General features: G+C 39.5%; 1 protein-coding gene across 2 annotated transcripts in view; it reads left to right on the plus strand.

Annotated features, from left to right (window-relative positions):
• The window catches only part of scube3 (signal peptide, CUB domain, EGF-like 3), a 79,797-nt gene that overhangs the window by 2,958 nt on the left and 59,634 nt on the right, over positions 1–17,205 (plus strand). For both annotated transcript variants that reach the window (XM_080897986.1, XM_080897987.1), the window contains exon 2: positions 16,391–16,513. In XM_080897986.1, the coding sequence (XP_080754112.1) occupies positions 16,391–16,513 (123 nt within the window). The remainder of the gene's footprint in view (positions 1–16,390; positions 16,514–17,205) is intronic.

Consider the following 17,205-nt stretch of genomic DNA (forward strand, 5'->3'; position numbering starts at 1 on the left):
CTTCAGCGTTTTGACACCACGGTGGCATTTCTCTTTCATCATCTTCACTCTTATTTCTTAGGCTGCATGGTTTCTGTATTGCCCCAGAGTCCTTACGAGCTCCTGCAGTGGTATTTGTTGGGTGGTTACGCTTAGCCCCTCAGAGACTGGATGTGCCTTAAAACAAGTATGCACAAAAGTCCCTATTTGTGTGCCAAGGTGCTGAGCACAATTTTTGGCAAAGTAATTTTTAACAGCCTGCGACTAGACTATGTATTCAGGTCAACTACGAAGAAAATACTTTTTTTTTTCTGTTCTGACTGAGGTTCTTTGTGTTGTGTTTTTTTTTTTTTTTTTTTTTTTTTTTTTTTTTTTTTAAATGAATAAAGGACATTGGAATATGAGTCACTTGCTGACTAATTTATCAATCGCTAATTTATCCTACCTGCTTATTAGCAAGCCCGGTGAAAGCAGACGAGCTTCTAAGCTTTAAACATCTTCCTTTTCCTAAGCAAAAATACTCTGGTGCTGATAAGAGCCGAGCTTGTCTCAGTCTGTCTCCTCACTCTCTGCAACAGGCATGCAGTGTCAGATAGTTGTGTTCTCATTATGATCAGAGACTCTGAGGCAGGTTGAGCCTCGGGGTAGCCCTCGGTCATTCGCTGATGAGTGGGTGGAGGGGACCAATCCGGCTTCACTGTACCACTCAGCAGACACACTCGCAATGCATCTGCCTGACAAGTGGTGCTCCAATACCACTATACATGTTGTTACAGAGCAGCCGAGAGAGCAGAGAGATTATTATCTTGGCATTACTTGAGTGGTGAAAACTCCTGATAACAATTCTGTCCAAGAGCAATGCAGTATGAATAACAAAATTGACTTTGATCTGTGGGTGAATGTCTATGACTGCGATGAGTGATTTTTAGACTGGATATTAATGATTGCACTTAAAAGGCAAAAGTGCTTTCACTTACAAAAATGAGAATCCATTATAGCCGGGGAATCGCTTAAAAACTGGGAACAGATCAGCCTTTTATTGTGTCTAGTTTTTCTAATTCCCTGGTTTCTTTGTGGCCAAGATGTCGCTTGATACAAACATTTTGGGGGCAAGTTGGCTGCAGAGTGAGTGCCATATTTACAGACACACATAAAGTCAAAGCTGTCTGGCCCAAGCTGCGACCCGAGGTGATTCAGCGGGGCTTCGTTCTGGACAGTTGCTCACTTTCATCCTGGCTGATGGAATATAAAAGCAAGACATTTTTCAGTCTGCAACAGAGTGTCAAAGATTCTCACCTTAAGAAATCGGACTTTCCCTCTCAAGGAGACTTTTTATGTGCTTTTAATCAGTCTGTTTCCCTTGGTAATTATTTTTATAATGAACTGCATATTTGCCAGGGTGTGCTTCTTTGTTAAAATGGTGAAGAATATTTCCCTGTTAGCTGTGTTTCTGTTCAGAAAAAATAAGAAGTTAGCTGCTTCACATGTAGGATTCTAATTCACAATTAAAAGGTGGGGTATACTGGGAAGCACCCTTATTCCTTTTGGATAGTTGGATCCCATTTTCATACCTATATGTTAAATATAAGGCTACATCTGAATACTTGTTGCCTTTGCTTAGCACAACGTTGTAGCTCAGCTGTCAGATGATGATGATAATGACTTTTATTTCAGTCATTATTTATAGTTTTTCAACAACCAAAATGTCCATAAAAATAAGTGACATCAATGAAAAATTATATTCCATCTACCTTTTTATAATATATTTTTTTCTTCACAGAATATTCTAAACCTTAACACTTTCACCAATTTATATGAGACCAAAGCAAACAAAAGGCAATAATAATAATAATAATAATAATAATAATAATAATAATAATAATAATAATAATAATAATAAAAAAACCTAAGAGAAAAACAAATGTTGGTAGTGACCACTCCTATACATACACTGATTGACCTTTCTCAGAGACATATAAGTGGGGTTGGGCATCGTTCACGCAGTGGTGCATTTTTCTTTGTCCTGTCTTCTCCTAGAAAATAAGTCCATACTTCTTAAATGAAAAATATTGTAATTTGTCACATTTTACAAACCATATCAGGTGCCCTGGTCTCTGTGTGACAGCGTCTGTTGACATCACTGTTGCAGTACTGTTTAATATTATAGTATGCAATGTTACGATCTTATTGGTAGTGGTGGGCTGTCAATCTCACATGATGTATTTGTTTCCTGTAAATAGCATGCATGATAAGAAATGCAGTGCAAAAATGCCAACACAATGAAAACGAGCTCAGTTACTTTGACAAAACCTGCCCAACTACCTAATTATCTGAAGATGATGTCGATGAAGCTGCCGATGATGTACTAAAAGTTTCATCATCATCATCATCGTCCTTGGATTTACTGTTTCATAATATTTCATAATGTTAGCTCTGGGTCCTTTCAGGCTATAGGATATACTCTTCAGCTTGTAGATGTATATATTTTTTTAATATCTGACCAGGAGTTTCCTCAGAATTGATATGCTGACATGGCCAGCTTTGCATTTTGCAAAGTGAGTGTTGCAGAGAGCATTGCCAATGTCTCGGTCGAGTTTTGAAAAGCATAGCTGCACCAAAACCTATTTTCAGCCACTGCTGCCATTGCCCTGTGTATTTGGACTATATGATGAGACTATATGTTTCATCATATAGTCTCGCTCTCATTCCTTATCTGCTCTGGTAAAAAATTTGGCACTGACTGATTTGCCATTATAAGAAAAATGTAACAGAACACAATGAAGAAACAGACGTTTGCATCAACAGTTTATCCAGTGGATCTAACTTTATACTGTAATGTGAGGACTGACTGCAGCACAAACCAGATGTGGTGCGATGTGTGGTCAAGTGAAGTTGATATTTGGTGAAATAAGATGTGTGAAAATGAATAAAAAAATCATTATATACTTCCAAATGTAGGAGCGCGTAAAGACTCTGACAAAAATGGCTGCACAGATTAAGATCATGGCAAAAGTATGCTCATAATTTTTGCTTTTAATCAAGTTTGTACCCACTTATGTTTGTTAAACTGCCTTCTATCATCATTGAATTTACATGTATATTATGAATGGTTACTCTTTTTGTGGATGTTATAGGCAGTATGAATGTCAGGTTACAGAACCACAAAACCATAACCTGTAGACACTGCAGATTCTCTGTTGCTGCCCAGGGGAACCCATCAGCTACTGAAGCCCCTCTGTCAAAGCACCTTTTCTGCCTTCCTCGAGCAGAAAATCACTTTATCAGCAGCTGGTGAGGCCCTTGTGAGCACCATTTGTCCCCTAATTTCAAATGGTTGCAGGGCTGACAAAGCTATAGATTTCAGGTACAATAGAGGATGGGGAAAAATGTGGTTGAAATCTCCCAAACTTTTGAGGGTAATGGCTTTGTATGCCACACCAGTGTCCGCTGGTATAAAAGAAACATTCTAACCCTCACACTCAGGAGTACAGAGCGCTGTGCTTGTTTGAGGCTTGTTTATTTATCAAGGCTTTAATTTGAACAATATGTTCCAAATGAGCCCTGTGATGCTTCTCTCAACTGTGGCATTGTGGTTAAAATTAGAAAGCTCCCTCTCCTGCTCCCTATCTCTTCCCCTTGCTCCCTCTCACCCTGTCGCTGGCCTTTGTTCTCTGTGCTGACAACATCCCCGTTGGTTTCGGGGGAGGATTGAGTCAGCGCTGACGGTATTCTGACCCCCCGAGTCTTTGACTCACCTCTAGAGCCCCCTTCACAAGTGCTGATGGCTCACTGAGGAACCTCAGTATCGTCCCTGAGCCAGCTGCAGCGACTCTTATATCATTAATCCACTAACCTCCCAGAGCCCATATTTGTTTTTCTGTTCCATTACTCACTGATTGGGGACTCGAGGATTCAGGAGAAGATATCAGAGGGCCTGTCATCTCTGTGTCTGTAACGCTACACTGTCCTTTCTCAGCTTTCACCCTCTTCTGGGTTCCCTCCTGCGACCCCTGAGCTCAATAATGGGGCTGCGTCTGTCTTTGAAAGTTTGGCGGGGTCAGGGAGGGACGTCATTAGGCTGGTCTGCGGTGGTCAGCGTTGTCGAGGGGGGTTGGGGGTTAGAGAGAGCCTTGTTTACAGACTGTGTGTGTTTACATTCCTGATGGTGAGCGCCAGCTTTAGAGACTGCTGGAAGTTAAAGGAAATGCTCTTATTCTGCTTAGTAATGGAAAAATCCAACCCAATACATCAAGGAATCCAAATGAAAAAAGGTTATTTATTTCTGGCCAGTGCATTCTGGGTAGAAAGGGGGATGACTTCACTGATGAATGTGAGACTTCCTAAATGAACAGAGGCATGGGAAAAACCATATGACCCACTGAAGTATTTAGTCACCTCCGGTGAACTCTAGATATAAATTTATTGCAGACCCTGATAGTGTATACTATTCTTTGTGGCTTAATCACTGCACTATCAATCAAAGAGGCATCTAAGATTTTCACTGTCAGTTAATCTATCAGTTATCTCTTCAATTTATCATTCGGTCTATAAAATGTCAACAAATTGCAAAAAATGCAGAGGAGCTTAATTTGTGTAACCAGTAGTACAAACTCCAAAGACATAGAAGAGGAAGAAAGCAGGAACTGTAAATTCTTTACATTTAAAAGTTAAAATAAGTTGTTTCATTACTTTAGTTTGTTGTTGATTAACTTGCAATTACTCAACTAATCATTGGAGCTTTATAGTGCTTCAGTCCTTTTAGTGTAGTGTTCTTGCTGGTGCCACAACAAACCATTATTATAGCCCCAAGAATCTTGATTTGTATTTCCAATTAAATGAGGCCATAGCTGAAAAATCACATGTATAATAATGACATGGGCAGGTTTTTGATGGGATTTTGCTGTAATTTTGTAGCGACTGAGTGTTAGATGGTAGAAATGTTGATTTATATTATGTTTTTCTAAAGTGATATTGCAGGAGTTGCCACACAAAGTGCAGTGCTTCACTGATCAGTAACTGTTATGATTATGATTTAATCTAAACCAAAAAAAAGAAAATAAAGTGAATATGCTTAAAAAAAACAGGTATGCTCTCATCTATCATTTTGCAAGGCTGCAGTTGAGTAAATATGTGGTGGCTTTAATAAATAGTTGGTGGGTTTTAATGATTACATTTCAGTTGTTTTTTCTGTTTTTAAATTTTGTCTCACAAAGCAGAAATACCATCTTTTTGCAGAAATACCATCTTTTTACACGTGAGCATTTAGAGCTTATCGTGTTAATCTCACATTTGTGTTTGGACTATTGGCCTGATTTAAAAACTGTGGGTGTATTTGATTTTAAAAACTTTGTCTGACCTTTCATGACCAGAACAATGAGAAAAAGAGAAAATAACAATGTATCTAAGTAATAAGATGCAGACCCACCTGGAACGGAACAGTTATTAAGAAAATATCTTAATAGGCTTTGAAACTGGCTCCTTGCTGTAGTGGGTGAGACTTTCACTTGGCAAGTAAAAGCTTGACTTAGACCCCCTCTGGGGTTGCGTCAGGAAGGTCATCCAGCATGTCTCTCAGCCAAATCAAACATGCGACAAGGGAGCCGCCGAGAGTCGCTTTATCTTAATCGGTTTTGGGCTGAACACGGGTCGCCTTGTTTATTTTCTAATAATTTGATTCAAAAAGTTAATTGTCAGTTACTTTGCCAATCAATTATTCATTGAAATGTTAAAGACTTTCTTTTCCCATCTCCTTTAGCACTTTGAAAGTATAGTCATTACCCTGGTTACTCATTTTCTTTCTGTGGAAAACTTGGTCTTTTTTGTAATTATGTGACTGTAAAATCTGCCATCTGATTTGAGATACAGTAGGTGCTGTGACTCGGTGGCCCCTTAAACGCTTGATAGGAGCGCATGGTCAGGATTGAAATGAGGTATATATGTCCAGTGAGTTCCAGCCCACTAAAGTCCACATTTCTGAACTTTTAGCAGTTAATGCCCGCTTCATGGCTTACACAGAGAACCATTCACTTTATCCCTCAGTTTGACAGGAAACAACTAAAAATATCACACTTGTGCTGTAATTGCTATGTTACCATCTTTAAAGTTGGTACTGTATCTGGCATGAACCACCAATTGCTGTGTGCCGAGTGGAGAGTGTCATGTCAGTTAGCTCTGGCTGCATAAATATAAGGTATACAGCTGGACTAAGTGCCACCCTTCCCGCATATAAAATATCCTGCATGAGGCCAAGAAGTCATTAACAGTTGAGGACACATTCCAAGATGGTTGAAAAATCACTTGAAGAGAACAGATTAATTTCTTGTCAGTGGGCTCCTAATGAGATCTGTTACAAGCTCTGCTCATTTATTCAGAGGTGTATGTATGTATTAGACCTCTGACACTTAACAGAGTGTCATGTCAGTCTCTCTCTTTCTCTGTTCTCTCTTAGTATTACTCTATGATTCACTTAATTACTGTAATAAGTGTTTTCCTTCTGGAGGTGGTCCGGAGGTCTGTGAGTCATAGTCTATTAAGGCCACACATGCTAAAGTAAAGACACCAGATGCTTGGCCTATGAACAAAATCACAGAGAAAAGACATTATTTATTCACAAAGCCTGCGCTTGAGCTACCTTGAGATATGTTTTATAAATGACACGAGGTGAATCCACTTGCTCTTTACTCTGCAGTCTCCAGGCTCATCGCTGCGGTTGTCTTTATGTATGCTATGAGGCGCAGACACTCTGAAACGCTCATGAAGGAGCGAACAGATGGAAGAATTACACAGAAAGATTGTGTACGAGTTGGCTTGAGTAGTTGAAATGTTGTAATGAACCCCAAATACGTATCCATTATACATCGTTTCAGCTGTTGGCGTAATGGAGAAGCTCACCGTGTAGGAGGGTTGTCACGATACTAAAATTTCAAACTCTGTACCGATTGCCCAGAAAAATATCAGATTAGATTAGAACAATGCTGGTTTGTCCAAATGTATTCAGCTACAGCCCTGTGTATTTCCTGTGCTTCTGGTGACTTGGCACCATATTTTCGTTGCTGATCAAAAAGTTGGTAGATTGCCACTCTTGCTGTCTAATTTCCGGTAGACTGTTCTTTACTTCAACATGTGACTAAAGGAAAAAAATAACACTTGTTAGTCACAAATAATTATCTGGTTAAACTAAAATGGGACTAATATAGTCCCCCCCCCCCCCCCCCCCCCCCCCCCCAGCTCTCTCATTAACATTATCGTTTTATTATTAGCCATAGCCGCCAGCCGCTGCCTTAATGATAATTTAACAGTTGGGGGTGGGTAATTTGGATAATTGCTAATAGTTAAAAGGCTAATGTCAACATGTGCGCTCGCCAGGTTAACATTTATGATTAGTGTTTAATACGTCAGTGTTGTTGATGTTGAGAGCTTTACTGAAGTCATAAAATTGGTCATGAAGGCCATGGTGTGTCTTTAAGATCCTTTGCCTTGTTTGTTGTGCTGCTGTTCACCTGTTCAGCTGCTAGTGAAGGGGAGGGGCTGTGCTGTTTGAAGTTTTTGTCCGTATGACCAAGTGAAGTTGGTATCAATAAAGAAATGCAAATACATGCCTATCCCAATATGAATTTTTAATATCAACTAGTATCAGAGGATCATTTTTTCTTACCTATGGTAATAACAAGTAAAGAGCACATTAATTTGGATTAAGAGGGTGAAAAGAGATTGTTAAAGACTTAGAAAAGGAATTAGAATAATTCACATAATACAGGCACACATTAGATTAGATATCTTAAATAATCAGAGGATTACTCGCTCTTTACACTGTTGTACAAAATGCAGATGTGTTATTTTTTTGTGCTGTTGTTATAAAAAAAAAGAAATGCAAGAAAAGATTTGTTCTTTTGCAAAGAACCAGACCTTAAAAAATTAACACCTTTAATATATATAACAACCTCTAACATTAGGCAGTGTAAAAAATGGTGTAGCACACCATTATGGGATACAGCAGCACTATAAGGGTCAGTCAGTCTACCCTTGTTGTGTTATTATGTGCTCCTAATAGACATAACAGATGGTGAGTGGCCCTGAGCAATAAGAAATGAAGTGTCTAGATGTCTAAATAAATTAAGGGTGTTGGACACAGTTCATGTCTTTCATGTTAACATGACTTGGGTGCTGAAACTTATCTTGTAGGTTCTTGTACGTTTTTACCCTCACATTAATCTGAGGCTTCATGATTGGTGGACATAAGCAGGGAGGGACCCGCAGGGTTTTGAAGTTGTGATCACAGTTTCTGAAAGCACAGGATCAGTCAGTGGTCATGATTCCTAAACATTAAGAGTGTGTGAAGGATGAGTGTAAATATCCCGAATGGAAGCAGTGGATATTTTTATTCACAACTTTTTAGAGGTTTGCTGGACAGCCAACACTGTGTCCCTTCATTAGCTGAAAGGAGATCTGGGCAAGAAGGGTGGCGAGATGCTAAATTTTGTGTTAATGTTGACGTCTGCATTTCATCAAAACGATTTCTTTTTTTTCGAGGTCTACTTTTTTGCTGCCCCAGCACAACTTCAGTAGCTACAGCTTTTCCAGAGTGCTGCGTTGGTGACTCCCAGGTTACAGGAAAGAATCACAAAGCCTTACATTAGTGTGGGAAATGTGCTGTATACAACATTAAATGTGCACGTTTTCCTTTGGTGTTTGGTCGGATAATGAGCTAAAGACTCTAGAGGCTGGATTAACACCTTGGGCTCTTTGTCGAGATTTTCCTGAGCATTTTGACATCCTCCAGTATATGTCGTAGTGACTAACATTTTTGTTTATTCTTTGGACATTTTGGAAGTAATTTGAAAGGTTGTGGTTCTGTGTGTAACAGTGTGATTCTTTTTTTTTTTTTTTTTTTTGCAAACAAAGCGCATCTGTTGCACAGACAGTGAGAGTGGACTGTAAAATGTTTCCAACTTCTAAAATGATTATTATTTACATAATTAGAGATTTTGTATTTTTCTCTGAGGTCAAGGGTGTTGATATAATTCTAATCATTTTTCACCCAAATAAGGAAGTAAATACACGGTTCTAGGGGAAAAGCGTATAAAACACACATTATTCAAATCGGAGTACTTTTTAAAAATATTTTAAAACATGCCCGGATCCTTTTATTAATACAGAAAATGCACATTTGTGTTTTACAAGCACAAATCAATGGAGAAGAAATGATTGCTGGTTTTTCCACACCAGTTGCTTTGCTTCACAACAAATAGTTGGCTTGTGAGTTAAACATCATATGGATCATTTACAACGGTGAAGATAAAAGAGGCGCTACAGCCATTCTGACAGCTGCTCTGTACCTAAAGTAATTATCCTGACCTTAACCCCATCCTGCTCAACCGCAACCCAAACTATAGTGTAAGTGTGGTTCTAAGATGGATAATTACAATACTTTTCTTTGTAATTATACACAGTATGACAAACACTGTGATCCCAAGAACACATTTTTATGGCATTGAACCCAGCACCCTTCCTCTTCTGTCGCAAAAGGCTCATGAAAATCAAGGAGTTCATCGGAAAATGGCTTTGTCAGGAGGAATGTTTTGTTTCTAATCCTTCACCACAAATGTTCAAATATTGCACCGAAATCATTCTGTCAGGAAAACACGGCCGAATATTTTATTACTTTCGCTTATTGAATGCATCTCTCGCTCCGTATTTGTGACGATTATTTCACAGTTGACTGCAGGCGGCACAAGTAAAGCTACACCTCTGGGTGTCCCAGCTCCAATCAGTCTATTTCTGTATTTGAAGGAAAGTTGATGGGTTTGAGGGGGCGGGCAGGTTTGGGGCAAAGCAAACAGCTAGGGTCTCAATACTCAAAGTCAACATTACCCTATGTTTGAACTACACACCTTCGGCCCTACAATTCTCCCACACACTCGCGCTCTCTCCCCTCTGAGTCTTATTCCTGCTAACACCCCCCTTGAGCTGGCCCAGCTAAATACACTGCTTATCCCAGGGCTTTCTAATAAATCAGGGAGGAAAAGCACCTCTGACAAAGTCTCACCTCCACAGCCAGCAGCATTAAGCTGGCTGCTTTGACTTAAATATGGAGCCTGCTTTTGGAGTAACTTTCTTAATCACCGCTTCTGAGGACAGGAGCGTGTTTTATCCAGCGAATTGAATACAATTACAGAAAATCCCATTTAATTTACCCCGCAACGTTCCATCATGCCAAAATAAAAAATTCCAAATTGTGCCTTTCTGAGTAAGGGCATGTCACAATCCATGCAGGGATTTAGAAGTCTGACGCATGGTGGGGGTTAGAGTTTTATTGAGCATGCCATGTAAGCAAGAAATGAAGTGGAATCAGGGAGAGAAAACATGCTTTATTATTGTATGACTTGGTTTCATCCAGAGTAGTCACTGGATTCAATATTCCACAAATGTCAGTGTGTTTGAACACAGACTTGAGCTATTTGTGGCTTTAATATGCTCTAGTGCTTAAACCAGAGGAGAGCTACAAGACAGCAATATTCCAACTGACACATTCCCCAGAGGAAACTGTTTAAACATCTGAGCATTGCCCAACATATCTCTCGTCTTTGGTTTTGTTGTTTTGACTTTGTTTATTCATCCTTGTCTCGAAGCGCCGGCTTCATTCTATGCTGCCTTAACTTGTTCCCAACAAATGTGATTCCTCAACACAAAAGAATGAAAGAACCTCTCAATGAAAAACACAATCTTTTTCATCTTAGGCATGAGTCAATTACCAGGGCGGCATTACTGAACGCCCTGTACATTTTTCTCAAGCCTTCAGAGGATCATCCCCTGGACTGAACCAAAGAGTGTATTGATTCTGACATGTTTATTTCCATGGCAAAGGCAGTGGGGTTTCCAGAGAGACCATCGCATTTAGCTTTTGTTGTCTATGTGTCTACTGGAAGGCTCCCAGTGACTTTTATGGGTGGGTTTTTAAACATTGCTTTGACAGACATGGGCTATTGTAGTTTGTGGGCCAGGATTTCTTAATTTTGATGTTTATTTCATTTTCTTTAGCTCACAACAAAGAGACAATGGGACTGTGAGAGAGTAAAACACATTTGTGTTGACTATTTTCCTGCTTTTCAGCTGAATTCCAACAGTTTGCTAGCTGTTAAGTTAGTTATCTGTTGTTCATTGTCATTGTTTCTCAAATGTTACTGGTATCACAACTCTGTCATGTCTAAAGATGACTAAATTTGTAAGTAATTTTGGCAAAAATATCCATTTCATTTTATTTTTCAACTCATAAATTGCCTGGAGGATTTCGAGTACTGTGCATGTGTTGTATAGTTAGTTTTACAGTTTCAGAAGTTAAGGCTGTTGTATTAAAACCCTAAACACACAGCAAGCTGCTGCCTGTCAGTGTCGGTAAAGACATTATATATCACAACATGGCAGTTATGTAACATTTGAGACACTTTTAGCCTAATATCTGCTTCTGCTCTCTCGCACCCAAGTGTAGCCTGGAGAAATAACTGCATCAATTTGAATGCAAATTTGACTTGAGACGAAAGTGTGAGTGTGCAAACCTGTACGCATGTGTGTCCCAAAGTATAAGCGTAAGAGTCGGCAGCATTGCGGACCGGAAAGATAAAGTGAACTGATTCTCCAGATGGGAACATTAATAGGATGATGAAATAAGGGATTCTTTGAGTTTCTGTCATAATGAATATTAATTACCACAAAGATTTGGCACCAAGAAACCTGACAATAGGACGGATAATTTGTTGTGATTAATACCTCGTCTATTGAAAAACACTTCTTCAAACAGCCTCTCTTGCTCTTACCCTGGAACACAATCTGTAAGGAGAAAGAAGCCAGGCTCCTGGGAAGAATTTATATTGTTCTCACCAAATATAAATCACTGGAGGGTCTTGAGGACCTCCTGCAACTCTAAATGTGTTTGTGGAAACTTGGCAAAATAAGCCACAACTGTCCCAGGTTTCTGTATTCCCCTGCTGAATGCTGCACAGATGCTAAACTCCCCAACAGACCTGTGAAACATGGCATATCATTACAAGAATAATGCTGCTGCTGGAAAACGCTGGTATTTTTTTTTTTTTTTTAATTTTCATCGTTGTGTTGATGCTCAGCTTTTATAAGGTTACTGAGCAGATGGTCAGTCTGTTTTGACAATTTGAAAAATTTCCACTCTGTTTTATAGCTATAACTTTTTAAATGACCAAACAATTGCCAAATGTTACGCTAACACACAAATATGGTGAGACCTAAACTGCTGGATAGCCAAAATCATGATTTTGTCTTTTTCTGCACAACTTCTCTAAATTAAATAAATCACTTTTAAGTCCTATTTAAAAATGCAAAGCAAAACATTGTAATGTGTTATTTATTTATTTTTGTAGATATAGCAATGGCACATAACTTTGGCACTACAGAGCTACTATATATATATATATATATATATATATATATATATATATATATATATATATATATATATATATATATATATATATATATATATATATATATATATATATATATATATATATATATATATATATATATATATAGTAGCTCTGTAGTGCCCCAACTGACCGAGTGCTCAGTGAATACCTCAGGCAGCAGAAACCCAAGAAAGAGGAGGGAGACGAGGAACCATCATGGAAGGACAGAGCCCTGCACGGTATGTACCACCGGCAGATAGAGGAGGTGGCTGATATCCAGAAATCCTACCAGTGGCTGGACAAAGCTGGACTGAAAGACAGCACAGAGGCACTAATCATGGCAGCACAAGAACAAGCTCTGAGCACAAGATCCATAGAGGCTGGGGTCTATCACACCAGGCAAGACCCCAGGTGCAGGCTGTGTAAAGATGCCCCAGAGACAATCCAGCACATAACAGCAGGGTGCAAGATGCTAGCAGGCAAGGCATACATGGAACGCCATAACCAAGTGGCCGGCATAGTGTACAGGAACATCTGTGCGGAGTATAACCTGGAAGTCTCGAGGTCAAAATGGGAGATGCCCCCAAGGGTGGTGGAGAATGACCGAGCTAAGATCCTGTGGGACTTCCAGATACAGACGGACAAAATGGTGGTGGCTAACCAACCGGACATAGTGGTGGTAGACAAACAGAAGAAGACGGCCGTAGTGATCGATGTAGCGGTTCCGAATGACAGCAATATCAGGAAGAAGGAACACGAGAAGCTGGAGAAATACCAAGGGCTCAGAGAAGAGCTCGAGAGGATGTGGAGGGTGAAGGTAACGGTGGTCCCCGTGGTAATCGGAGCACTAGGTGCGGTGACTCCCAAGCTAGGCGAGTGGCTCCAGCAGATCCCGGGAACAACATCGGAGATCTCTGTCCAGAAGAGCGCAGTCCTGGGAACAGCTAAGATACTGCGCAGGACCCTCAAGCTCCCAGGCCTCTGGTAGAGGACCCGAGCTTGAGGGATAAACCGCCCGCAGGGGCGTGCTGGGTGTTTTTTTTTTATATATATATATATATCTCATAGATCCAAACATTATATCTGAACGATTGATTGTTAATTGTTTTTTCAGAACACCAAAGCAGTTTGTCGGATTATGGTATCTCAAAACAAACTTTGTGATGGCCGGGAAGGCCGATCGATCTGGATGCATTTAGAAGTCCAATTGTAGAAAGTCTATGGGAAAATGGCCCTTTTTTTTTTTTTTTTAAATTAATTAATTAATTAATTTTTATCATGGCCTCAAAATCTAGTTGAATACAGAATGATGTTCACCTTATACATTATGGTTTCCAGAAAGATGATAAAATGATTCATGATTTAGAGACTAACAAATGACTTTTTAAACTTATCAACTGGAAAAACACCAAAAAACAGATCTTCACAAACCAGTGGGTGACTTCATGGTGGCTAGATTAACTTTTTATATACAGACTATACCTGTAACTAGAGGAAAATATTGGAATACTGGATAGTTGGTTTTGGGAAGCTACAGATGGTTGAAACAGATTGTTGAGGGTAGGAGTTGCTAATGATGTATGATGATCCGACATGTCGCTCAGACAGCATAATCCAAGTCTGTGGACTAAACAACATTTTCTCTTGGGATCGGCAAGCAAATGTGCAACAAAAGCATAGCCTGAACCTTTGAATCACAACTCTTTCAATTTAAGTGAGAACAGAATCTCTGAATCTGTGAATACATTCACATAATTGCCTCTTGTTTTAGTCATCTCTGTCCTACAGTTATTGAATTGTGTATCCTCAGGATGCTCATTAAATTACTTTTCATGCTGTTCTGCGATGTTTAAGTAATGACGACCACGACTAAAATACTGAGCAAACCTTGTTTAAACTACTAAATTATTATGTGTTTTTTCTAAAGTTTACTGAATGCTGTCATTGTGGGTATTTAGCTCAAGGCATGTCTGATTCGGTTCATCATCACAGAATCTATAAAGTCTGAATGAGCCCATGAGAGCAGGTACTTGTCTGGAGACTGGCAAACGGACTGGTAATTTAAACAGTGCTTTTCTACTCTCTGTGAACACTCAGACTACAAACCACAATCACACAGCCTTTTAATGCTATATGCACACAGTTGATGGATGCATCAAGGACAATTTGGGGTTCGGTATCTTGCCCGTGGACACTTTGACATGCAAAGTGGAGCAGCCAGGAATCAAACCATTTGCCTTGCAATTGGTAGATGACCCGCCCTATCTCCTGAGCCACAACATCCCTAAATTTCTAGTTAATTTGTGTTTGTGAGTTTTTTGCCTTGTGTATGCTCTGCGCAGTTTGTGTGTACAGTCTTATTAAAGCTAAACTTCAGAAACTATATGCTTGCTTATAGTATGTGCATATGAGACTTTTGTTAGTGGTGGTATTATTGCTGTTAGTGATGTTTGCACGGTGACCATATTGCATTCTGTTTTCTTCTCCACATTTTCCATTCATCTTCCATTTCTGGGAATTCTGCAGTGTCACTGTCCTCCTTTCCAGTGCAGACTTCACATCCTCTAGTAATAGGCAGATATAGCTAAAATGCTAAGCTCAGGGGTTTGGGTTCCTGGTCATTTCCCAGTGGGATCAGCCAGCTCCTGCAGAGGGCTTGTGATAAGAGTGGATATTGGAAGCTATGTAAACCTTGTTAAGCTGCCCTCCCCCTGTGTGAAGGGGGGTAATCCTAAACACCTGGGCTAGTTAACTGGGATTTGGCTGGATTAGGGGCTCCGTGAAGGCCAAACTGATCTTCCTTCTGGTTAAATCCATTTCCATTCTTATCTTTTGCTTTTTCTTCTTTGTAATCCAAACTCTGTTTGGTTGCACAACAGTTAAAATTGCTCTGTACAAAACTATTATCAATGCCAAAAATCAGTTATTCATTCCTGAGCAACAAATAAGTGTAACTGGGTTTGGTTAAACTGGGCTTTGAAAGACTTGTTTAAGTACATCTGAAAACTTGCTTTTTAGCTTAGTAAAGGCTGCGGGTCAAAGCTAGGTGTTTGTGTTGTCTACTGACTTAATGATCCCTGATTTCTTCTTAGCATAATTCTGTCAATGACATTAAATGTTTTAATGGGAACTATTGTGGTTTTTCTTCTACTGTCAAAACAGTAAATGCTCAAAATAAATAATGAGGTCAGCATTATATGTATATAATCCCAAGGAGACCAGAATAATCTTCAGTCTGCTCTGAATGCTCAGTTTCTTACAATGTTTTTTTCTACTCTTGGATCTGAATGATGCCAGCAAGAGCAGATATTCTACAATCATGTCAGCTCTGCCTGTGAATGCAGAAGTGTTTGGAAGTGGCAACCAATCAGAAGAAAGTTTGCTTAAAGGGAGAGGAGCTAGCTTGGCTTGCTTCAGACAGTGAATGAACATGCACTTATGCCCAGCATAAGATGAATAAGAGTTATTTTGAGATGTAAGTCAGCAGCACTACTGTACTATATCTTTCTAAAAGCAATGTGATGCTCAAAAGCCTCAGTTCCACTTCCCTTTAGTACTAATTCACAAATGTTTACATGCTTATACATTAGCATACCTGCTCCTAATCTGTATATTTGCACTGTCTTAGCATGCTGATGTGCTTACATGCAGCCTCACAGAGCTGCTTTGTTGGCTGTCTGGGGATATTTGTGGTTCAGTTGCCAGTGCATCCCAGTTGTTTTCAGGCTCTGAGATGAAGTGTTCATTTAGAGGTTGCTTGAAGCACAAATAATGGTTATTGCCCTACCACATGGTTAAAAGTGTCCCCGCCTTTTTACTAAAGCTTGGTTTGTATTCATTTTAATTGTTTGTGTCTGAGCGCGGCCCATTACATTCAGAAATTGGGGATGTTTTTGTGTGGTATAAATGCAATGCTATCACCAAGAATGTTTTAGCTTCACCATATAATTGGTGTCTCTTATTTTTTTTTTTTTTTCTAGATGTGGACGAATGTGCAGAGGCACTTGATAACTGCAGCATTGACGCCATCTGCCAGAACACCCTGAAGTCATACAAATGTATCTGCAAGTCAGGCTATAAAGGGGATGGCAAACATTGTGAAGGTAAAAGTGTCATTGCATTAATATGCTTATTTTCAACTGTGACTTGGTGCTTGGGGAGGATTTGTACAATACACTGAAGTAAATGCAATGTTTCGAATGTTAATTTGCTTTACATCTCTGAATGCAAGTCCCTGAGCCAGTGACGGGCGTGATGAGAGCGTATGTCTCAGTTAATATAACTCATTAGTTTAAAGACTTCCTGAAAATGGAGGCAAGACAAGAGAGAGGGCTGCAAATGGAGGGAAGGTGAAAGCCAGGTGCAGAGTGCTCCTTTGTGACAAGATGAAATGAAGCAGTAAATTTCCTACACATGTTAGAGGAGAAAATTAAGATAGCGGCTGAAACGGCAGTCGAAGGCTCTGCCAAGCCGTAAGGGATATTTCCACAGCCGGAGGCAGGCCTTGTAGACTGTCAGACACAAGTCTGTTTTTCTAGCCCTTTTCAATGGGCCCAAAGCCTCCGGATCATTATATCCCACAATTTTTATTACTATTATTACAAAACCGTATTTCAAAGTGCCATTTTTTTTCTCTTACTGTTATTATTCTTTCATTTACTTGACCAAGTGCTTTTCATGGCTTTCTGTCTGTAGGTCATAAAAGTTTGCTTTTATTGAATTTATTGTAAAATATGTGCAAGGTTGGGTTTCCATTGAACTCAAGGTTGATAATACTTGTAAAACAAAATTCAAA

Source organism: Rhamphochromis sp. 'chilingali' (genome assembly GCF_963969265.1).
Source record: "Rhamphochromis sp. 'chilingali' genome assembly, chromosome: 12".
NCBI classification, from domain to species: domain Eukaryota; kingdom Metazoa; phylum Chordata; class Actinopteri; order Cichliformes; family Cichlidae; genus Rhamphochromis; species Rhamphochromis sp. 'chilingali'.